The sequence below is a fragment of the Cyclopterus lumpus genome, chromosome 2, assembly GCF_009769545.1.
Source record: "Cyclopterus lumpus isolate fCycLum1 chromosome 2, fCycLum1.pri, whole genome shotgun sequence".
Taxonomy (NCBI): domain Eukaryota; kingdom Metazoa; phylum Chordata; class Actinopteri; order Perciformes; family Cyclopteridae; genus Cyclopterus; species Cyclopterus lumpus.
Genome location: NC_046967.1, coordinates 5782553 through 5807067, shown reverse-complemented (window position 1 = coordinate 5807067; position 24515 = coordinate 5782553). Strand labels below are relative to the sequence as shown.

General features: G+C 44.0%; 1 protein-coding gene across 2 annotated transcripts in view; it reads right to left on the bottom strand.

Moving 5' to 3' along the window:
* The window catches only part of dock9b (dedicator of cytokinesis 9b), a 39169-nt gene extending 22940 nt beyond the window's left edge, over positions 1-16229 (bottom strand). For both annotated transcript variants that reach the window (XM_034548235.1, XM_034548242.1), the window contains exons 1-19: positions 16077-16229; positions 13964-14080; positions 9742-9831; positions 8444-8526; positions 7087-7156; positions 6367-6462; positions 5447-5581; positions 5096-5270; positions 4738-4793; positions 3976-4050; positions 3719-3859; positions 2628-2972; positions 2456-2538; positions 2014-2136; positions 1844-1923; positions 1553-1740; positions 931-996; positions 431-523; positions 31-142 (exon numbers count right to left, since the gene is read on the bottom strand). In XM_034548235.1, coding sequence (XP_034404126.1) covers positions 31-142; positions 431-523; positions 931-996; positions 1553-1740; positions 1844-1923; positions 2014-2136; positions 2456-2538; positions 2628-2972; positions 3719-3859; positions 3976-4050; positions 4738-4793; positions 5096-5270; positions 5447-5581; positions 6367-6462; positions 7087-7156; positions 8444-8526; positions 9742-9831; positions 13964-14080; positions 16077-16193 — 2245 coding nt within the window. In that variant the 5' untranslated portion in view covers positions 16194-16229. The remainder of the gene's footprint in view (positions 1-30; positions 143-430; positions 524-930; positions 997-1552; positions 1741-1843; positions 1924-2013; positions 2137-2455; positions 2539-2627; positions 2973-3718; positions 3860-3975; positions 4051-4737; positions 4794-5095; positions 5271-5446; positions 5582-6366; positions 6463-7086; positions 7157-8443; positions 8527-9741; positions 9832-13963; positions 14081-16076) is intronic.
* Positions 16230-24515: the final 8286 nt, after the last annotated feature.

Here is a 24515-nt window from a genome sequence, read left to right as displayed (position 1 = left end):
ATCCCGAGGTGACTGAAATCTGCAGCCTACCTGGAGCCTCCACCAGGTCTTTCTTCTTGCTGTTGCTCTCACAGCTAACGTGATAGAAGGTGAAGAGGAGGTGATGCTTCTCATGCAGCTGGGTAGGCAGCTCTATCTTTATCTGAAAAAGAGAAAAATGGGTTGATTCCTCATGACAAAGGGAGCTGTGTTCAGGAAAACACCTGCAGAGCATTTCCACTGAGGATTTAATGTTGAATGGAAATGTGCTCAAACAATATGAGAGGAGGTGAGAGTTTACTTCAAAACACACTGCGTTCTATAAATATATAATGTTTTGACTTTGAGAATATGCCATCGAGCATATTTGACTTTCTCCATTAATGGTTGTAGCCATTAATAAGCATATTACAGATTATACTACTCAAACTGATTATGAGTACAGACCTACCTCATCATAGAACTCAGGGTTCTGCTGATGGTGCAGGACGGTGGCATATGCCTGCTTAGTGAATAGAGGAGCTCCTGGATGACCATAGATGCACTGCAGTAGATTCAGAAAGTAGTAGATCATCAAACATGACAGAGAGAGACTAGCTAGTCAACTCCAAAATCAATACTAACAAGTTCAAAGTCAAGGTGGATACAGCCAAAGTCAAGACTAGCCAGTCAAAAGTCAAGACCAACCGGTCCAAAGTCACGACAGATTCAAGACTAACACGTCTACAATCACATCCAAGTCAAGACCAGCGAGTTAAAGGTCAAGTTTAAAGTCCCTAAACCAAGACCAAAGAGTCAAAAATTAACAACAAGTCTGTTAAAAATCTTTTTTGTAAAGTCAAAAAGTAATCAGACTGAAATCTGTTGTTTTGAAAAAAGCAGATTCTGCTTTTTGGGCTGAGGTGATTTTGGGGCTGACTTTTTTCAGCATTTCCTGACATGTAAACGCACCTTCACCGGCTGGGCCTCATCCTCATCAGAATCCTTGAATTCAATGCAAACTGCAATATTCCTCGCCTGGAAGGGGGGAGAGAAATAAAAGGCAGACCATAAAAGCAGGAACCAGTTCCAAGACATCCCTGCTGGCCTGGAACCAATATCGCCAGACACTTTCTCTCCTGTGCCTCTCTGTGTCCGTTTCAGACGTCCATTAGTGTCTATAAAGAGAGGGAAGATATTTCTGGCAAAGTATTGCCAGACAGATGGGAAAAAGAGGCAGGTTGGTTCCCTATAGTGAAAATACCAACCCTGCATTAATGTATTAATCAGAAGCTGCTGCTCTGCATGAGGATAATTCTATCCAGCTCTGCTGCTTGGCTGGACGAGCCTGAGGCGTTGCCAGTTGCCTCGTAAGCTAAACAGGAACACAATATGATGATGACGAGAGAATGCTGGCCAAGCATCCCCTTTCCAAAACGGATAAGTCATATGTTTCGGAGTGATTTTATGTCAGATGTAAAGGGAAAAAACACTGAATAGTGCAGATCATGTTATAAAAAATAAATAAATAAAAGTTAGTGTCCCCTATTTCCTCTTGTTCGAGGGTGTGTTACATTAATACTACTGTTCTTACCTTAGCAAAGGATTTCTGTCCGTCATATTTGAGGTGTTTTGGGTACACGTAGAGGTGGTTCTTATAGATGGTGAATGGCTGGGAGCACTTGGCGATGCAGGGCACAAACTCCTCCACCTCCAGAAGAGCGCTGCCGGGCCCGTTGCCTTCAAAGGTCCTCACAGGGACGTAGGAGGAAGTGACGGAGTCTGAGGGCAGGAAACGAGAGGAGTCACTGAGTTCGAGGTTAAAGTCGGATGATTATAAAATAGACAATGAAATGGGACTTTGTAAATATTTGGAGGGGTTTACTGGTTACATCCGGTGCCACGCTGTCAATGGTTACATCCAAGTTCCCTAAGAGCACAGGGAGTTTGGCCATTTTCTCCGGTCTGTTGGGAAAATGGACATAGAAACGTCAATGACTGAAATGTCTCAAAGCTAGACGTAGCGGTATCTTTAAGAGAGGGGGAAAAGCATACTTTCTGAAGTCAGCCAGTAGTTTGAACATGTCCTCGTCTGACAGCTTGCTGCTGTCCTGTCTGTAAAGAGCTGAGAAGCGAGAGCTTTTGTCCAAAGTTCCCGATGCGTCTCTGAACACAGGCCTGCAGGGACAGAAAAAAGAAGAAAAAAAGAAGTCACGGGATCTACTGAAGAAATAGCGTTCCAAGCCGGAGGTTTCAAAAAAAAAATGTCTCCCAGCGGGTTGACTTTCATTTGACAGTTTCCACTTTATATGCAGCTTTCTACATCTGAATGACAATATGTGGCATGACAGCACTAGAGAATAAGTCACCTTGATTTTTGGAAGCAAGAAGTCATTTATATGAGTCTATCTGGGAAGAACACACGCCTCAAGAAGGACTGTATGGGGGAAGTCACTTGAATCTTATTAACTCTCTGTCATGAAAGGGGTTTTCATACCTAGCAGCCCAGGCGAAAGGCATCCTGTACTGTCCTAGTCTGCTGCAGGCCGTCTTGGCATTCTTTAGTACCTTTTGAGCCATCTACAGGGATGCAAGAAAACAGAGTATTCATTTGTTGAGCACACAGTAATTTACAGCCATATCCTTCTCACTGGTACTAATCTCTGTACCTTGGCGGAGTCTGAGCTCTTCATGTAGGGTTCGGTGCAGTGGGTGATCCCCCCCTGCAGGACCTTCTCCATCCTGGCCACCAGGAAGATCTCTGGATGTGGGCACGTGACTGAGAACACCCCTTGTCTGGGGTACTGGAGGGCACCTGCCGGGAGCCCACTGGCCTGCCGTCGTCCAGCTAGGGGGCCGTCGCCGGCGCCATTGATGTGCAAATCCTGCTTGTTACCGGAGCCTGATGTCATTTGTCGCACCAAAGGGTGGTTAAGATCCACGTGGAAGTCGGCCGAGATCTTTCTACTGTTCTGGACGTCGAAGAGGGACAGGACCACATAGAAAGGCTCCACCTAAGATGAAAGTTATGAGAGGAAAAATACTTTTGCGATGGAAGTGGGAAGATGAGAGACGAACAGTAAGGAAAGAACAACCCTTCCTTCCGAATGCACTTCACATTTTCCATCAGGTCTAAATGGACCATTGATGTAATTCGTCTGCTCATTCATTCTTTCCATCGTGCATTTTCCATTACTCAAACCCATTTATGTGCATGTGTGTGTTGTGTGTGTGTGCCTCCTGAGCTAATAGCTGTGGTTTCCCAGCTGAGTGCCGAGTGTAGAGCGAGTCGTCTCTCTACAGAGACGGAGACCTTGGAGAGTCACGGCAGGAAACCAGCCTCAGACTGGTGCTAATGCGTGGTGGGAGGCCCAGGCCGCTTGCCATGGCGGCGGCCATTCCTCGTGCCAACAGCACAATCTTTTGACGTGGCAGCCAAGTGGGCCATCTGAACTGTCTGTGATCTTCTTAACTGATTTAGACCTCGCCCTCGTTTGCTAAAGGACCTTTCCATAATGTCTTACTTGCAAATACACGTGCAGTCATAGACATGTGTTATTGTTTTTTATTGTTTGGCTGCGTTTATGCATATGACACTTTTTTTTTTTAAATGTCGGAAGTTCAGCCTTCACCTCCTATAATAAAATGTGTCCCCCTTGAATCCCATTAAACCACAACAGAGCTTATTTTTTAAAAGTAAGGCACAAGGGTTAACACCTTCAACTGTATTTTACAAAATGGGTTTTTCATTGAAACTTACATTAGTGGTCGGCCCCTCTTCATTCTCTGCGACACAGCCCTGCAGGTTGAAAGACAGGTCCTGACAACTGACCAGGACTCTCTTCCCAAACTTCTCTTCAAACTGACGCACGTCCGGCTCAATGCCAGATAAGTCCAGTTTCTGTGGAAACAGGAGATGAGGTCAAAAATGTAATTACAAAGCCACGGCAGAACCTTTTGGTCGTGAAATGAGTAAATAACAGGAGTGTATTTGTATTGCATGTCGTCAGGTATTACCTGTGTGTCAGGGTCCAAAGTAAAGAGTTTGAGGCGAGCTTCACTTCTCATTTTGGACTCAATATCTCTGGCAGTCTGTTAAACAAAGCAACAAAAAAGAAGCAGTTCAACATCACCACATACCACAATGTAATCAGGAAATCCAAGGACAGTGTGTGTACGGTATTCATACAGAACCCTTCAACCCTCTCTATCCTTAAAACTGCAGTAACATATTTTCTGGCCACTTGGGGGCACTGCAACAAGCTGTAAAAACCCAACATTGCCATATTATCACCTATATAGTTGATACGGCTAACATGCTAGCAAACTATTTAGCACGTTAGCAATCATCAAGTCTTATATTCACACTCTTTTAGCTCAGTTTTGGTCTCCACCAACTCCTGAGAAGAAATATCAGTCTCTTAAGCTGCCAAATGCTCCAATGTGTTCCCCAGGTAAACGTTTGTTTCCAGACTGCCACGCCCCACTCCTGTTTAGCGTCAGTCTTGGCCTCATCTGGCCTCTGCATTTGGAGTCCAGACACACTATCGCAGATGTTTGCTTGTACCAACAGGAAACCTGGCTGCAGGAAATCCAGCTGTTCGGCAGTTCCACCCCAAAAAGTAAAGCGGTTACATTTGAGACCGCTTCCACGTGATCATATGTCACCTTCAGACATCCAAAGCACCTCTACAATATGTGGACTAATCCATATGGTTTGGTCAAACAGAGGTGTTTAGCATTGTTCTAGCATTACTACAGATGGGAAAAACAGACTACCTGAAAGCTGTCCTGGAAACTTCCGGAAGAGAGGTCTGTTTTTCCGTGCTCCTCGTCTGTTGGCGAGATCAACATGTTAGCTGATGCAATTAAATAAAACATAATGACGTGTTGGTCTCTGCCTCTCTGCGAGGAGGATTACATACGTAAAAGTATTGATAATAAAGTTGTTTATCAAGCATGAGAGCTTGGCATAAGGAAACATCCGAGAGATCATTCCATGGGGTACAGGCAAGCATCAAAAGATAGGCGAACAAATGCAGACACAGACACTGCACATAAACGCATGCAGAAATAATTAAGCTGCGAAAAGAGACAAGATATCAAGGAAATTAAACAAAAATGCAGAAAACCCCACCGTCGTGCAGGTCTCCGTTCCTCTTCTCCTGCATGGCCTGTTCAAAGCTGCTGTGGAGGATTTTGTTGAGGGTGCCGATCCACTCCTCCATCTCTGCTTCGCTGTCCGCCGCCAGCAGGAACGTGCTCTTGTCCTGCATCTTCAGCTCAAAGGCAAACCGACGCACTTTGCTGTTCTGTAAGAACACAAATGCGAATGATTTCACACAGTCCATTTCAGTACGTTAAAGTTGTTATTACATCCCAGCCCTTTAGAGGCCCATTTTCTACAAGAAGCTGGAAGAATGTACACTGGAATTTCTCTGAATTCATACTGTGAGTTTCAAAAGCCACAGTGGATACGATCCTTTACCTGAACAACCCCCATGCATGAGTCAAGGAAGATGGTTCCTTTGGGTTCCTTGGAGGTGTTCTCGTCCTTGTAGAAGTTGAGGTTGTAGGATCCATCTCCCAGCTGGGCCAGATGGAAGTACCTCCTCTTGAAGGACTAGATGATGAAAAACAGAGCATGTTAGTATCCCAAAAGGCCTCTTTTTCTCTAAAAATACCACACGGGTGGAGATGGGGCGTGGGAAAGTTTAACGCAAATGTGAAAAAGTACGAGCAGCGGAGAAAGTCTAAGGTTTGTATTCTCCTTACATTGATATCATGATGTGATTTCATGAAATAAGCTGTAATTATGACAATACTACAAAATACTTTCAACTGAATAACACACTTACCAAACCCTGAAAAGTGTTCTATATAAAGATTGTATCCAGAACAACACATTGTTTTCAAAAGGGAACAAACAATTATAGATCATTGTTTGCTGCACACCATAGGGAGTGAGGTGCTATTAAGTGTTCTATTAGAAAAGCTTACTTATTTATTAAAAGGATTGGTTGAAAAGATGATCAATGTTATTTTAATCCTTTAAAGGGTAACTTTGGTATTTTCTTACTTGGAACCTATATTCCCGACACAATAACAAATTGATGGAATCAAGTGAAAGGTAAAGGGGTTCTTTCCATATCGTTGTGCATTGACGGTGAGGAGTTACCCCTAAAGACTAAATTGTAGCCAGTTTAGTGGCTGCAGCATTCTCCTTCGATACCGGACCAATATCACAAATAGTTGTCCCGACATAAAAACATGGGATAAAGGGGTCCAGGTATAAAAATACCAAAATTACCCTTTAAGATGGGCCTACATTTACACTACATTGAATTTGTTTTATCTTGGTGTGTTCATAAATTGCTCTGATTTCCATTAAGTTGTGACCGCACCCACCCGCATAGTAACACTGATTGCACTGTTCATGTTTCCTTTGTACAGCCAACCATGTTTAGATACTCCTCCCTTCTGAGATCCAATGGAAGCTGTGTCCTGCAAGAGGAGGTGCAGAAGTAAAAAAAAAAGAACATTAATTTGGGTATTCTACCGTTAAATCAACTTTACACAGATGTGAATCACATTCATTTAGATCTTTATGCGTGTACCCCAAAAGACATACCTGCTCTCATGTGAATTAATTTACACACATTGAGCTCTAAAGCCCACGTGTTCAGTCCTGAGAAAGATGCTCTTCATTAACAGCCACAGTGCACTTCTCTAATCTCAGGGGTTTTAGTGACGATGGTGTGTCCGTCAAAGGTCACTGGCCTTCCCGTTAAATCAATGCCTGGAGCAAGGTCATTATTGGAAGGAAATGGGCCCTTAAAATGCTACGAAGATGTCAGTTATTCTGGGAAACGGCGTGAGACAAGAACATTAAACCAAACATCCAAAGGTTGGTTTGTATTAAAGGAATGGAATTAGATACAATTAATACAATATTGTGCAATAAATTCAATATGTGCTCTATTTTCATTCCTTTTTAATCATGTTTCTGTTTGAACGGAGTTGGGTGAGGCCTAGCGAAAGGGAAGTTCATTGCCTGACATGAAGACGACGGGACAGACAGCATTCCCTGAATGAAGAGGAAAGAAGGTTTGGGATCGGTGGGCTCACCTCGTCTTTTTCCACATCTTCATCCACCTCAAACAGGTGAGCTGCCAGTTTCTCCGGTCTCAACACCTTACTGAAAGCACAGGGAAAAGTTCACTCAGGCCAGCTTCAGTTTACTGAAAGGTCACACCACCCATGGACTTACATCAAATTAAAAAAACTACGGGAGTCTAAGTGTTATTGAGCAATCACGTTGGAGCCGGCTTAGGTTGCATGCAGTTAAACCGTCCGTGTGAGAGGGAAAGAGGCGGAAGCAATCTAGGACCCGCTGGCTATCTGCTTTTTTATTAGCTCAAAATTACCTAGTCAACTGGCTACTTGTGAAAGAATCCGGTCGTAGACGTTGTCTCTGAACTCCCGTCTTGGGTCTGAGGTTGTGTATCAGACTGTGAAGAATGGGAGACGCACGGAAGAGGAAGTCTTGGCCCCAATATCCATGGGCTACAACGGAACCACGGAAATATTGTTTTTTGTCCTCAGAGGTTAAAACGTCATCGTTACTGATATTGGTAAAGGTGTGATAACGATCAAATGTGTCAGAGGTCATTCTTAATGTATCTTCAAATATCTTCAAAGGTAAGAGAGGGTTCAAAAGAACTACACATTCTTGACTGTGTAGCTATCCAAATACAAAAAGTGCAAATTGCAAAAGGATGTTTTTTTATTTCTTTTTATTTTAGTGCTACTCAGAAATTCTAGCTTTACAGGATGTAGCATGATTGCTGCAGCTGCTTATCTAAGTGCAGCTCAAACCCCAGATGGAGAGTTTGCCCTTTGACGTTTACAAGACCCGGTGTCCTCGGGGGAACCAGCAGCATAAACAGTGTCAAGGCCAAGGCCAGGACAGGTCTCGGTTTTTAAACGTGACACACAACATCTGTAAAGCACATTCCTGTGCTTAAGGAAAGTCTCTCTACCAAGGACACGCAAGACATTGGGGGATTTCCCTGGAGCTTCAATGATATCAATCAGCAGCGGTCCCAGAATAGCTCTGCTTATCCTTGCTAGAACAACATAGGAAGCCTTCTATTGTTGTGGTGAGGAGCTCGGAGCCTCCGAGACACACATTTCCGTGTTTCTAGAGCTCTGGCTCAAACACTCAGAGGGCTGTAAACAAAGGGTAGTGTCACGTAACAAAAGAAGATTTACAAAACCCCTCGCCTGGATTTTGCAGCATTGTGTGCTACACGATGGACAATGCCGACCATTAGCTGAACGGCGCATGCTTCTATTGATATAAAGCTACAGAGAAAACAGCTGGACGGCTTTGAAAATGAACACATTCTAAGAATCTGTTGAAGTAGCATCTAAAAAGACTTGATCCTACATTAAAGCAAACCCTTTCAAACACCTCACTCACTTTGGGAGCTGGCGAAAGTCTCCAGAATACTCCTCATACTTGTAGTTGACCACATGCCAGTCGGACTTGTAGGTCTTGATGCACTGCAGAGACAGAGAGCGGAGTCATTTAAACAAGAGCAAATTAAGACGTGTACACACGGTCCAGACAGGCTCAGGTTTCTAAAACAACACTATATATAAAGTATATTTGAGTTTTACCCAAAAGCGCTTGGACATGGAGGGGAGGCAGACTTTAAGACTGGAAGGAGCTGTAGCAGAAACAGCCCTGGGAAGATCACTGAGATACTTTACATCCAAGTGAAGTCTGGTGTGAATAAAAGCTCTAAACATTACTGAGGAAGGGGCTGAAAAATAACAGACACATGTGCTTCGGACTAGATTAAAAATCACAGACCACCAGCGAAGGAAAAGTCAAAATCACCATCTCCCCTGGAGAGTTGTTTCCTATATAGTTTGCAATGCAATTTCATAACGTCTATAAATCTTTTAGGTCATTGTCTGTTCAAGCTCCCAGGAAGTTTCCTAGTCAACATGTTTTTGAGGGATTATTGGTTTTCAGTTGTTTTGATTTCCTCTTATGAAGGGGCAACCACACTGTCTCTTTGTGATGTTCCGATGTGTGTTTATCAATTCTGAGAATTCATAAAATACAGATGTCGACCAAGGCCAGGGGTCACTAAAAAGTGGGAAAATAAAGAACAGCCCATGTGTAAGGCCTCCCAGTGACTCCAGATGTAGTTATGATGTAACTCCTGGCTGCAGCCGCAGGGGACTATCCCCTATCAGGCTCTATCAGATCGCACCCCCAACCAAACCCCAGCTCTTCTCAAACAACATGACGTGAACCACCACCGTCAGGGAACCTGTGAGGGCGGAGACCGAGAGTGGAAGTTCATTTGAAGGCCAACGTCATACGTTTTTGACGCGCACCGTATCAGTTTCCCTTCGTCTGAGCGGTCAGCAAACACTTTTGCTCGCTTCCCCGTGAAATCGAATACGCTCTGCTTTACGGCAACGCCGTGAACAGATCAGTATGAATCGTCGGCTGGATTCATGTCTGAACTTATGTGCTCCATTATCTGATGGGTCTTCAGGGTGTGAGAGCCAGTTGTATTATCCGGACAAAAGGCGAAGCACCTGTGTTTGGGTGAAAGGAGAGAAAACATGGCTGCGCTCCCAAAAAAAAGAGGATAGAGCAGAGATTTACTCAAGACGGTGAGGTTGAGCCTTTGGCAGAAGACGGAGGGATGAGGAATGGACATAGCAGGCTTACGCCCAGGTATGTGTTAGCTTTACCTCTTGGACAAACAGTGAGTGAGCTTCTTTCTCTGCAGTCTCTGGCACGGTGGAGAACAGAGTCCTGCCCTGGCGCCTCAGGGTGGAGATCTGAGGGGAGAGAGAAAAAAAACAGACTGGCACAACAGATCCATCCGGCTGGTGTTTGTATACATATTTACTCAACACATTTCCCGCTTTGGGTGTATGTTTGGTGTTGGTTTTACATCTCCTTGTGAATCTATGAAATTGGATTTATTCCAATAGGGCGGATATCTATGTACTTTCCTTTTATGGAAAAACAGAGGTCAAGGTCAGCTACAGACCAGCCTCCTGAAGTGGACCCCTGCTCCACATCATATTGTGATTGTTAGCTCTGATTGGAAAATCTCCTTCTTTGTTTTCTTGACGAGAATGAAAAGATCGTTACCACTCTCTTATCTGGCTGCTAAATGTGACGCTAGCAAGTTAGCTTAGCTTAGCTTTGTATATTGAACAAAGTGAAATTCCCATATTTTATATTAAAAATGCAGGTCTAGGTGCTCTATAAATACGGTAAAGTATCCAAATTGTCAATCCACGGAAAAATGCACACATATTCAGAAACTGTGCCTTTAAACAAGCGTCAGGTTGATGTCACAACTATAGAGCCATCGGTAGAAGTGCTGCTAATCTCTGATGCAGAATACTGGAAAACGCCGACCAATCAGAGCTGACCATGTTTTTTTAGGCAGAAACAGAGCGTTTCAAACAGATATTGTTATACAGGTATATTCAGAGCGACAGTATGAGATGAACAATATGTTTTTTTTAAATGTCTAAACACATTCCAGTAGTAACCCAAAATACAAGTATGAACCTGAAAATAAAATAAAAGTACGAACCTGAAAATAAGCCTGATATGCCCCCTTTAAGGATGATAATCATTGTCTTATGATATTATTGATCATCAACTATGAAGTATTTTTTCAAGCCAAGTTAAAGAAGTAGAGATGAGACAAAATACAATAACCAGTACTGCAGAGAATATTCCGCAGCCTGTATTATTCCTAATTCTTTATCCTGCTAGCCTTAATAGACAGATACAAAGAGAGAACGGAGAGCTAAGATCCATAGCTGAGGAGCAAAAGGCGCCTCGGGGCATCAAGACTGTTGGGCTGGCGAGCCTTGCTCCCACTGAGTGTTCTGCTTTTCAAATCAACTCACAAAGCAGAGAAGGAAACAGTGGCACAATGACCTAGTTTTGTCATAAATCTCCTCTTTACACTGGGAAGCATATACAGTTATTCAGTCTGTGTCCTCATGTGTCCATTGCAATAGCAATCAAAGACTTGTCAGAAGCCCAAACTGAACTCAGTTACCATTGAGTGATGTGTTAAACGTCTACAGGGAGGACATTATTGATCATTGAGGACGGTATGGCTACAAAAGATACTTGGAAAAAGAGATGACTCTTTATGCTTTTGTTGTAGCTGAACAAGAGCAAAAAAAAATATTGAAAATGTGTTTAGTAATCACTCTCATATCTGTTGGATAAATATAAAAGCTAGCGGGCAGTTAGTCTAGCTTAGCATAAAGACTTTGAGCAGGGGGACTCAGCTAGCTTGTTAGTTTAATAAATACAAAAGTTCAACTGTAAGAACGACACGGATTATACAAGACATATATATATATATATATTCTTCGAGCTGCCGGTAGGATTTGTACCTTTGGTAAAGCCAAGCTAGCGACACAATAGTAGTATTGATCATCAGTGGGACTTTTTGAGAAATATCTCTTGGCAAAAAAGAGAATATTTTGCAAAAAGTCCCACTTGTTTTAAGACCTTTGATAGTGTATCAGCAGGATGAGTGGGGGCTGAGTTGCCCTGCGTTTGGTAATCATAAAAACTCAAGGATGCGCTGATAATGGCTGAATTTGAATGCAGTATGACTTATTTTTTACACTGAATAGACACTCAAGTTGTACTCGCACAAGCTTCAGAGCCTAAAACTTCGGCCATAGCACGCCCCTGTCAATCAAAACCGTACTGCCGGCTGACAATTAACAGCATTCACACATGAGACCAGGGCTTTGATGGCGTCCACTGAGCCGGAGGAGCGTGTTCCCACAGGCAGTGACACAGGCAGATAGGTTGATGCCAGGCAGGAATTAAATCTCGAGCACTATCTGGGCGGAGTGGTCGGGGACGGGAGGAGAGGAGTCTTCCGAATGAACTCTTTCTACTTTGAAAGATGAAAGTCACTGTGTTTTATCCGTACATATGAGCAGGATCAAATATTTGAAGAATCTAAATAAACAAAATAGAAATGTTATGTTTATTAATGGAAACTATGACCACATTCAGTCTAAGACGTTAATCCAGAACTCAACACTTGCAGTTATGGTTTTGAAAGGGTGTATCCATAAGTGTATCTGTGCAGCATGTGCAAAAGCGAGACCCACATGTCTGGCTGCCCCCCCCCCCCCCCCCCCCCCCTCTCTTACAGCCCAGTGATATAAAACATATGGCAGGTTAGCCAGATGGACGGACTGGGTCGGACGCACACTCACACTCACACGCACACTCACACTCACATAGAGGGCCGTTACTAAGGGCTGTGCTCTGCAGACAGTAATGAAAACCACTCATCATCTACTGATTGTAGCAGACTGTACGGTCGAACCATACTCTGTTATTGCTCAGTGTGTGGAGTCTATTCCTTTCCTTTGTTCCCCTAATTTTCTTTTTTGTCTTGAAAAGGGATAATCTTCGAAAACTGGTTCACTTCCTAACTTCATAAAAGGTGTAACGATTAGCTCAAACAGCGGGGCACTGTAGTTGTTAGCATATGGTATTAAAACAGGATAAAACAGTGGATTTGTTGGGGACTACTTTCAGCGGTGGATTAATACACATTCTATGCTGTAGTGAGTATTTATGGGCCTTATTTTCTCTCGCTCTCTCCAACTGGGAGTGGACCCTGCCGACATCCATCTCAGTGCTCCGGTGAGGTAATGTTGACACGGTCTTTGAGCTCCCTGGGACACAAGCAGCAGATCTAGTAATGTCATGAGCTCGTCATCATCTGTGCTCAGCTATTGGAGGAAACGATTTTCTCGGAAGACACAAGTCAAGCGCTGTGTTGGTGGACGTAAACGACATCAAAGTATGAACTACTTTTAAAAGGGTGTGTCTCGTGGGTTGCACCATTGCTTCTTGAGTTCTTAAAATTATAAGAGCTGTGCTCGACTTGTGTCGTCTTGATCGTTAGCTGTACAGTGGTCAGAAAACTCGGTCAGAGCCTTCTTAAGTCGGTCTTTTTGTCTTAAGATCTCACTTTATTATTATCAAATAGGATTTTTTCTACATTTTTTTTTGTTTACCAGGAACAGCAACAACCAATGGGGTATTTATTTATTTATTATATTATATTCGTGGCGGTAGACCAAAGCAGGATGGGAAATGATCTCAAAAGGAATCCAGTTGCAGATAGTGACCCTGCAGCAGCTCTAGTCTTCGCACAATCTTATAGACTGTAACTCACATCTATCATTGATGAGAGAGGGTGTCAGACTTTAGTCTTCCAGTGTATGGTAGGAATACCTCTGAAGCATCCTGGTTGACGAAACTACAGTCATCCATATTTATTCATTTCCACTCTGAGCAGCTTCCATCTGGGGCCTTGACCCTAGTCCTCTCATCATATTAGTTTCTCCGACAAAATGGAGGTGAGATTATTGCAAAAATGACTATTCCTCCTCCAATCTCTGCCATCCTGATGCTGCAGCTCTTTATGAAGTGTTTGCATTCAAATCCTGACATTAAAAAATATCATTGTTTAGTTTAAAATTAGTACTTTTGCTACGTAATTTAAGTTGTGGTTTCACGTGAGACATGAACAGAGGTCATCTGAGTGAAAGTGCTGTGTTTTTGTTTGACCCAATTCAATTTATTTAGTACAGCCCAAAATCACCCATCCATCATGACCTCCGTCCTATGTACACATAGTACTCCTAGTAAGTGGCATAATCCACGTTGCTGATCCACTGCTGCAATTTGTTGTTGCATAATAGCCTTAGTGGCATAATAGCCTTAACAAGATTCAAGGTCACTGCTCTGACCTCTGAGAGGGGAAATGCTAAACTAAGAATACAACTATGTGTGTAATATATAATATAATAACTAATAATAATAATGCATTTTATTTGTAAAGCACTTTTCATTCAAAAAGAATCTCAGAGTGCTCTCACGAGGTCTTACCTGGAAGTCGTCCATGGGGAACTGTAGCATGTCCCGCATAACATCACTGATGATCTGGGTCTTTCTCTGCAGAAGCACAGTCTCATAGTCCAGAGGCTCGATGATCTTCGGTTTTACCTGAAAGAACAAATTGCAGCAGTGGATCAGCAACATGGAAAAACGTGGCAAGGCAGACTACGTGATTTTGTTCCGTACAGCTGTGGCCTTTCATTGAATTGTCATAATTTGTTGTGCGATAGTCATCCACTTAATGGTAAAAGGACTGTACTTGTATAGCGCTTTTCTTCCAACCACTCAAACTGCTTTAACACAACATGACATCATTCACCAATTCATACACTGCTGGGAGGAGCTACCATGCAAGGCCACAAAGCCATTAGGACTAACTAACATTCACACACCGTAGGCACAGCTACGGCAATTTAGGGGTTAAGTGTCTTGCCCAAGGACACATCAACATGGGCTGGAGATCGAACCGCCGACCCTCTGATTGAAGGACGACCCTGCTCTACCACTGAGCCACAGTCGCTGAGCCAATAAGGGTATCAGTGTTACACGTCTGGGGTATTCACGCTGTCTGGACAACAAGTTGCTATTGTCTTTTACTGACAGCTACAGTGGCACAGAGACAGACGTGAATGTGGGTTGAGAAAAGAGGAGACGCTCGAGGATGGATGGGACGGCGTGTGCCGTTGTACCAGCCACGGTGTCATGAGCTCACGTTCAAAACCTGAACTAGAGAAGCAAATAGTGTTCACTTGACAAATCTCTCAACACTGAGCGCAGGAACACATACAGTTCAAACAGTGTTCTTCTTCCCGTACGAGTAAATCCTGCTGCTACACCATAACAAAGATGGCCTTGTAAGCGTCGATGCTTGACAGAAGGTAAGATAGTGGAGCATAGTTCTTGATGGAGAGATTAAACTCCCAGCAGACGTCGGCTGACATTCCACAGAAAAGACTCAAGGGATTCCTCCAACCAGCCCGACTGTGATGTAAAAAAAATATGACACACACACACATACGTGTGGCCGCAACGGCATATTCAGATCCTAAGGAAGTAAACAAAGCTTTGATCTATTTACAGCTAAACTAAGACAGATTTTAGATTTTAAATTATTGCGTGTGTATGTGATACCCAACCTAATTCCCCAACTGCAGATTTGATTTTTACACAAATTCTGTGCAGTTCATGTCATATGGTCTTATACAGAAAAATGTCCCGATGGTTGTATGAGGAGAATAAACCAACTTTCTCATACGAAAAAATCTGCCACAAGACAAAATATTACCCAGAGTTCCACCTTTCTGTATGTTGGCCCAGCTGCGGGCGCGGCTATGATCCATATTATTTGGATTAGCCTCTTGATCCGGGCCCAAAGAGCACGGGACGAACCAAGGCCAATTAAAACGGTCGTCTGACCGTGGCTTTACATTTTCATTGGTCCCACCAATCCTCCCGATGATGTCATGAAAATATCCCTCCATATCGCTCAGCCCTTTGGAGGCAAAAGATCATCTGATATGCAGAAAATCGTCGGTCCTGAGTTCCAACCTGGATTATTGCCATTCAGGCTGATGGAGATGTGGCTGTTATCGCGTTCTATAAATTCAAATACTGTCAGTTTAACAAGTTCTAATCTTAACTTCGTGAAAAAAAACTATTCAAATTTAGTGACATTTTGCAATGAAATGACTCTTAAGTTCTCCAAATGCCAGTCCAACTTTGGAAATATCTTCATTTAAAAAAAGAAAATTGGTACAGGTTGTTTTTGCCTGCGTATTTTATCATTGCACCAACTTTTCAGCCAACTTGACAGCCCGCCTGACTCTCAGGCGGAACAGTTAATGAACAAAAGAGAGCCACAAGTGCTCTATTTCCTAAAAAAAGATCAACGTCCAACCCCCTGGAGGGAGCCTGCCCTGAAGCTGCTACTTCCCATTTCCGTCTAACCCGTTTAAAAGACAGATCTTCAAAGCTGCTCTTGGAAGGGAATCTGAGAGATAAAAAAACAATCAGATCGGTTACATTTACCCAAGAGAGGGAGACGATTTTTAGAAGAAAAAATGAAACGTACTTCCATATTAAAGATGGCACAGAGCGCACTTACCGCTGCCACCTGTGACCCGACCTCCACCTCTTCCTCAATCTCAGCCAGGCTCTTGTACTGCTGCGGGGACTCTATCACCATCTCCCTTTTGGGGGCTTTGCCAGCCCGGCCCTGCATGGTGGTCAAGTCCTCCCTATCTACTGGTAAACAGGTGTGAGGCTCACTGTGCACACATGGCACAGTGAGGTAGGGAGAGCTTTCTGCTGCTGTCCAGATATATTCCCTCTACTGTTCTCAATCGCAGTAGCCCGGCTTCTCTCTCTCTCTCACTCTCTCCCCTGCTCTGTCTCTCAAGAGCCCCTCCTACCCTCACAGCTGTGCAGCTGGAGAAATGGACCACTCCCCCATTAAAAACTTTGAAGAGGCCCAGAGATCACGTTGTCATGTGCCTGCTCCACCTGCCTTGTGTGTGTGTGTGTGTGTGTGTGTGTGTGTGTGTGTGTGTGTGTGTGTAAAATATAACAAAAAGGTATAAGAGTAGATGAATTGAAAAAAGTAGGGTCCCATTCAAAATTAATTATTAATAATAATAATACGGTAGATGTCGATGGCCTGTCGCTTTAAGAGAACACTACGCTGATGTAGCATATCACTCCGACAGCATTGGACAATGTAGCCTTGAGCCTCCAGTCTCAAGCAGAGATGATGAGCTACCAGGCGGCAACCTCCAGTTCTGAAAAGCCAATCCTGAAGTGACTTAAACCTGCAGTCTATTTACTGACCACCAGGGGGCAACTCCTCTGGTTTATGAGAAAATGACTCTACTTCTCACTTAATTTATTCCCTCAGTAAACATTTTATGGTCTCAATCTCCAGTTCCAAGTCTTCTTCCATATACATAATGATGTTCATTTAGTAAATGATGGTCCATTTAGAGTAGAAAAGACCAGAAACCAGGGTGTGCTTTCTCACCTTACGTTCACCGGTTGCAAGAAAAACTTGGATACCAGGATGGCAAGTTTAAAAAAGCCAAGAGAAGGTGAGTCTCGAGGAATTGGCAATTGCATGGGCTCGACAGCCACCGGGTATTTAGCACACTGATCGTATGCAATGTTTATTTATTTTTTTTCATTTAACCTTTAAAAGCCAGGCGAAACAGATTAAGAAAAAATTCTTATTTTCAACTGTGGCCTGACAAGAGGCGAAAACCTCTTGAGGGAAAGGAGAGGAAAATAAATAAATAACAGGGTTAAAAAGTGCCAAGGAGTGGAGAAAGCAACATGCTAACAGCCTGAGAAACAGCTGCGTGATCTTGGCTTTAAAGGCCGACTTGGAGACGTAGGAGTGAAGTCGCAAGTATTTCTGTAGTTCAAGTTGAAGTGTAAAAAGCGTGTGAAAACAACCAGCCACCAGGTTCGAGGTGTTTTGGCTTCACTTTTGGGGAGCTGTCAAAATATTTAAAAAATCTGTCCAAAGGTTCCAGCTGCATGTCAGACCAGAAGAATAATGGTACAAACTGAGGATGCACTGATCCAAGTTAGAATCCCAATAGCGATACCTGGGCTTTGGGTATCGGCCGATCCCGAGTACCGATACAAGACCAGTGTCATTAATAAGCTGTAAGCCTCACTGTGTGGAAGCGACTGGGATCATTCTTGCCTAACTTCACTCTTGCGTAAAACATAATGTAGGATAGATGAAAATAGACAGAATTGTCATTGAAATGACAATAAATTTGAAGTACATATATGCCAAAGACATGTTATTAAACTGTGTCACTGTTATTTATTTTGTACTTTTCTGTGTCGCATTGTGTTCTATTGGATTCCTCCATGATCTGATGATGTGACAGCACATACAAGATGGTTGAGGTCCTTCTCTAACATCTGTTCTGATCTGTTCAGACTTCAATCCTATACTGGATTGAAAAACTGCGTTACTGTTGAAGAGAAAATAACTGTGGCCACAGTAACAGGACGGAGACACCCAATCTGTGTGGATAAAGTTCTGCTCTTCATTGATATTTTGCTCCGCTTTGAACTGCTGCAACGCCGCATCCGCTGCAGCGGGCACTCACAGCAGGGTCAGTAAAAACACTCTTATCAGTCTCTCAGACTTAAAACACACACACACACACACACACACACACACACACACCTGCTGCTTCAGGAACAGTTTGAGCTGCCCCATTTTCCTCCGTCCAGTCAACGTCCTCTCCTTTAATCTTCAAGCAAACCGAGGCGCCTCGGCTCAGCTGGTTTCTATCAGAGTGTGCTTCTCCAACGATGACATTTAAAGTTTTCAATGTGGAGTTAAAGTCAGTAGATTTATGCAAATCATGCACAAGATTTAAAAAAAAAAATCTTCTGCTAAACACAACTCCCAAACCACGGCCGATATTTACAAGCTAATGAACCTTCTGACTTAATGAGCATGATTAATAACTCATCCAATTATTTCCACGGGAAGAGAAGTCAGGGCTCTCTTAAAAGAAAGAGAGGGAAAGTGGGTGGGGGGGGTTGTCAGAGAGAGGGGATGACACGCCACGGGTTAGGGTGACTTCAAAAGCCTCTGCTGCAGTTTCGGTGCCATCACCTCAGACAAAATGCAGCACAAAGGCGGGCAAGGTTGTGTGTGTGTGTGTGTGTGTGTGTGAGTGAGTTTCACATTTTGTACAGAGGGGTTCTCTGATGTGTGAGGCACTGTGCATGATTTGCAAAGCTTGTTTTAACTGTAGTCGCTTCAAAAGGGACTTGCTGAAATGTACCATTCAGAGAAATAACTTGCCTTTAAAAATGCAAGGAAATCACACCAAGGCTCTAAGATAAGGCCGCTCAAGAGGGTAGGCGAGAAGAAGCTCCATGAGCCACAGGAATAACCTTCCCGATTGGAGCAACAACAAATTAAAGCGATGGCTAACCAGGCAGCGTCCTCCTGTCCTGACAAGTGAAGCCAATGTGGAAATGCCTTAAACCTGTATTCTCTCCAATAGTCATCAGGGGGCAGCTCGCTAGTTTCAAGTCCTCTTCAATACAGCATGATGTTCATTAATTATGGTTCTGTCAAATAGAGAATAAAACAGAGTATGCTTTAGGGCTTAGCTACCAGAGCCATATATGGCATTACGTCACTCCTCCGCAGTCCAAGAATGGGAACTTTGGTTCACACATAATGGCAACAGCAAAAATGCCCCTGTCAAAACCCCTTGTAAAAACACCTTGCCTGTTGTAGTGTTGCTGGAGTGTCTTCTATAAAAAGCCTTTTTTTGTTTTCAACCTGCAAAACGTCCTCATTCTGACCAGGCCCTCCACACGTCTTTGGGTCCCCTGCAATTAAGTCACCAAGTCGATCAAGATAAGCGAGGGACACAGATTACATGCTTTATAGTTAGAGGATGTTACTCTAACCTACAACAGCATAAACTAAGCCACAAACCGTTCATATCATAGTCACCTTCTAATCTCTAAACTCTCCGTGGTAAATACATGTACACTACAACGCAACTGTTTTGCGACAGACTACTTGTATTCTGCTTCTTATGCTGGTTGGAAAGAACCTCCTTCTAGTAGCAGCACTGACTCCAATGCAGCTCTCGGACCTGGCTCTCCTGCTGACTGGACTGCGGAGGCCTCAGCGACGGCGTCACCAGCGCGTGATAATCAGCCTCTTGTCAGAGACCCTGCCTGCCACTGAGGTCATCCCGCTTTGTTCACCCGCATCTACGGAGTGCTCCCTCACGCCACCACGCTTCCTGGAGCCAATCGCGGGAGCCGTGCCAGAGACACCACCAGGGTTTGTGTCCGAGCATGTGCATGATGGTAGCGCAAATGAGTTTGCAAGGCCGTCTGCGTAAGAACGTTAAAAAAAAAAACCAGAAAGAATGGCCAGAGAGAGAGAAAGAGAGAGAGAGAAAAGGATTTATACACAGCTTGAACTCATTAGCACATGTGAGCCTTCCACACCCTTCCCAGGAGGCACACACACACACACACACACACACACACATATAGGGCGTCACACAAGTCTGTGGAGAAAAGGGGAATGATGTAATGTTTTGCGGGGGGGAAGGGGGGCGACCATTGCTGCAAGGCACCTTGGGGAGAGAAAGTGTGAGGGCGTCGCCTGAAAAGAAGCTAAACTCCCCCGTCAGACTGACCCGTCACACACACACACACACACACACACACACACACACACACACACAAGAAATGCAGAATTTCCTTTAATCAAAGTGTCAAAGAGCAGCTCTGTATCGCGGTCAACTTTATGTTAGTGCGCCTTCAGGTAGTTCAGGAAGCAACATGTGGGACGCGTTAAATGTGATACGGGAGATACGGCTCGAGCAACATGAACTCTGAAGAGAACACGGGAACAGAGTGTAGATCCGTTCAGGCTCCCGGCTGGTTTACACAATAATTGGACCAGAATGACAGAATTTAGCAGGACTTCCAAAAGTGTATTATGTGCATTCGAGTGTACAATATTCATCAGTGGATTCAACGTGAATAAGTCAGTAAATAATTAATAATAATAATTAAATAATCTAAATACTGGACAGGAAAATAAAATTAAAATGCTACTTGTGACCTGGACCCGTTGGATTCAACCCCTGTGCTCTACCTATATGACTGCTGAGTGACTGGAGAGAAGGAAGCTATGGTAGCCGAGCTGTCATTTTGTGGGGGAAAATAAAAGTTTTATTTTTCAAACACAAGACTGCATTTCTTGATCTATTTCTCTCTCACATACATCAAATATACTTTAACATGAACCCTCACAAATCAACGTTTTACTAGTTTATGGGTGAACACAACGCTGGACACGACGTGACTGCTAAAACCCAATCATGTAGCGAACACGGGTGTCTACATTATTGTTTTCAAAGAGGTCCCTGTTTCCCTCTTGTACGGGTTTTGGGAGACCAACAGCAACTCAATGGTTGTAAAGGAAACACTGCATCCAAAAGAGATAATGGTTTATAGTGAGCACTAGAAGTCCTACTTTCCTCCCTCGCCATCGATTGTCCATTACATCTCTTTGATTTAGCGAAGGCCAGGCTATGAGCTAATGGAGCTAACTGGCGGGGAGTAGCTTAATGTAGCAGTGCATCACTCCAAGTGGAAGACACCATGGCTACGGACCTAGATTGTACGTTTCTTGCTCAGTACGGCCAAACTCTGGCAAATCCTGAGCCTTATGTTGTATTTCCTCGCAGCCAAATGTTAAGCCTTTGATCTGCCGCAGTAATTGTGCGATCGCGCGGCACTGAGAAATATACTTGACTTCTAAGTCCAGCTCCTCAAGGGAGTCTATTAGGAAGAATATTAGCCAAAGATCTGCTGATCTGTGCTCAATCCAACAAGTTTCCGCTCTATCTGTAAATTATTAATGTTGTAACCTCAAGAAAGATATTACAGGATGTGCTATATGTACCGAAAATAAACTGTAGCTCCAGCTATTAGAGTCACTGATCGAATAAAGAAAATGCATTTCTCTCTGTGGCAGTGGGGTGTGGTTAGACTCAGCTGTAGAGTGGGTGGAGCGGGGGTGTGGCTCAGGGAACAGTGCTGGAATGATGTCTAATCAGTCTCAGCTGGGGCTGAGGGTTAATCAGCCTCAGCTGGGGTTAATCGGGTTGTCTTTTCTCAATAAAGAGCAGGAGGGACTGAGAGGCGAGAGGAAAGAGCGAGGAGCGTCACCAAACCTGTATGTGTGTTTGTTGGTAATAAAAGCATTTTGGAACTACCTACACTCTATATCTAATATGGAGGAAATTCAGTCTTATGGACTCAAGGAAATGAATCCTCCTCGCTATCAAATCCACTTAAACTCATTTTAACCCATCATCGTGTGTGGTACACCTTCTCGATAACAGTTAATGAGCCTAGAAAAAGATTTTGTATTAATTGAATTAAATAGTGGAACATTACTGGAAATGACCAGTGAGAATGTGAGAGGTAATATGCCAAAGAGGGTTTACCAGAGCAGTGGTGGGAATCCAGAGTGGAGATCCCCTGAGGCTCAGCGTTTCCCCGTCCTCCTCCAGAGCGCACGGCCCCACCGCCCCCTTGATGTAGCCACAGTTCCTCTCGAGGATGGAGCGCAGCCCCTCCAACAGAACCACACTGGTGGTGCATCCCATGGTGGCAACGAGCGCTCGCCACCACCATGCAGGAAAACGATCTCACTGGAGCCTCCCAACTCCTCGCCCAGGTGGACGCGGCAACCTGATCTCCACGCCTCGATCCCTCTCCGCATGTAGAGGAAGTCCCCTCACAGGTGTGCGTTAAAAGTCACTCGGGTATCAGTTTCCCGAGGAGCCGGTTGAGGACGGTCCCAAACCGCTACCCTCTGAAGCGAATCTCAGCCCAGAGTCGTATCCTCCGGTGTGCAGTTAAGCCGGGATGGAGGGGTGAGCGCGCGGAGGAGAGAGAAGCTGCTCACTCAGCCAAAGCAGGGCGTTCCTGCCTTCCGCCGGGGAGGGAAGGGGGACGACGAGGATGCTCAGACGCTCTCGCCTTGCTCTCTCACCGACTCTCCTTCTTCACTGGATCGCTTTCCCTCCCTCTTCTCTCAGCCTTGCCATCTCTCTCCATCACGCACTAACGACTGTCACTTTCGCTTCTCCTCCTCCCCCTCCTCCCCCTCCCCTTCCAGCGGGCTCTCTCTCCTCTCTCCCCTCCTCGCTCTCACAGCTTAGTCACTCTCTGACTCTGCATGCTTTGTCAACAGTAAAAGCAGCATGTTACCAACAAAGACGCACTCACACACAAAGTGGCTGCTGCGGACTCCTTCTTTCTGCCTCCTTCCTTACTTCCTTCTTTATCCCACTGACAGCAGGATTACAAGCAATGCAGTCATCCTTCTGATGTCAATTACATGCGCTCTAAGAAAAAAGAATGATTTAACTCCTCTTGACCCACGTTGCCAGGCCCACAGACATTAACTCCTGGATCAGACTGATAAATCAAGCGCCGTGCGTCATAGGACGACCAAGACGAACCGGGCAACCTTGTGCAACTCCTCACGATCTAATGAACATCCTTATATCCTCTCCTCAGGGTGTGAGATAAATGACACAGCCTTGTTTATGTGAGGCTCATTTACATCTCAGCATTTTCTTCTGCTTCTCTCCTGTTGTAAATATTTCATCAGCGGGTGACACACTCACCTACTTTTTAAGTGGATGATGCAGCAAAATGGTTTGGAAGGAGAATCATATTAAAGAAAGAAAGAAAGAAAGAAAGAGAGAAGACAAATGTGCATAATAAGTGAACGAAAACTTGGCTCCAGAAGACTGATCTGTGGATGCAGTGTTTTCAGGCGCATTCAAAAAGCATCCTTTGAACAATGCCATTACATTAAGGGCTGTCCCTCAGGGGGTTACATAAATCGAATGAAATCCAAAATGCACCCCATAATGCACCCAATAACCTTTTTTTGCACCGGATTGCACCGGACCACAAAATGATTTCATCAGAATCCAAAGAAGACGTTCATCAGATGTAAAGCAGGGCACAGTGGCAATGATGAAAGCCCCCCCCCCCCCCCCCACACACACACACACACACACACACACACAGTCAGCAATCTAAATGTAAGATGCTCATCTTCCAATCCACAAAACAGTCTCGCCCATCCGTCCTTGATCATAAATGTACTCATAAATACAGTTTAAAACCAAAATATGGACTTTTCGTCAGCTTTTCAACGCCGTAAACCCTTTTATATTCTGAAAAATTAAATATGAGAGATTAAGGTTGGTCTCCTGGCAACAAGACAAGTTATTTTAGAGGAAGAAAAGAAAATAATCAGTAGTGGCAATACACAGCATACCAAATGAATCAGACCTTGAGTAAAGACGTGCATCACTGCTGCCTCCCACAGGCAGCTCCTAGCACTGCAACAACACTGAGGCCTGAAGACTCACTGGGGGGAGAAAAGAAATAAGGCAGAAAATGCTCCTTACCTCATCTTTTCAAAAGGTATATCATGTTTTGCCAAACATGTACATTATCTTTATATCACCAAACAAATTAGATAAAATATGATCCATTAACACATCTGAAATACACCATAATCCCAAATATTACATTTGAAGTTATTCAAAAGACACATGGCAAATCCAATCAATCCAGATGAAGGTGTTTGGAGACGAAGAGGAGGAAGTCCTCATCCAGGCCACTAAGGTGGGAGGTACTACCATCAGTAACCTGAACCACCATTCAGCACCTCTTGTGGACTCTGCAGTAAACCTGCAGTTTCTAATCATTTGGGCAATTTGGCTGTTGTAAAAATGGGACATGACGCACACTCGTACATTTCCACGACAGGGAGAGTAGTTGCTTGTTAAAGGATTGCTTTCCAAGTGTCAGTGAAAAGTGGCCCAGAACATGTCCCCGTTGCAATTTTAGAGTGCGTAGTTGTAAACTGGAACTGTGCCAATAGTTCCATCAGGGACCTAAAATTCAGAGTAATAATAATGAATGGAACCGTAGA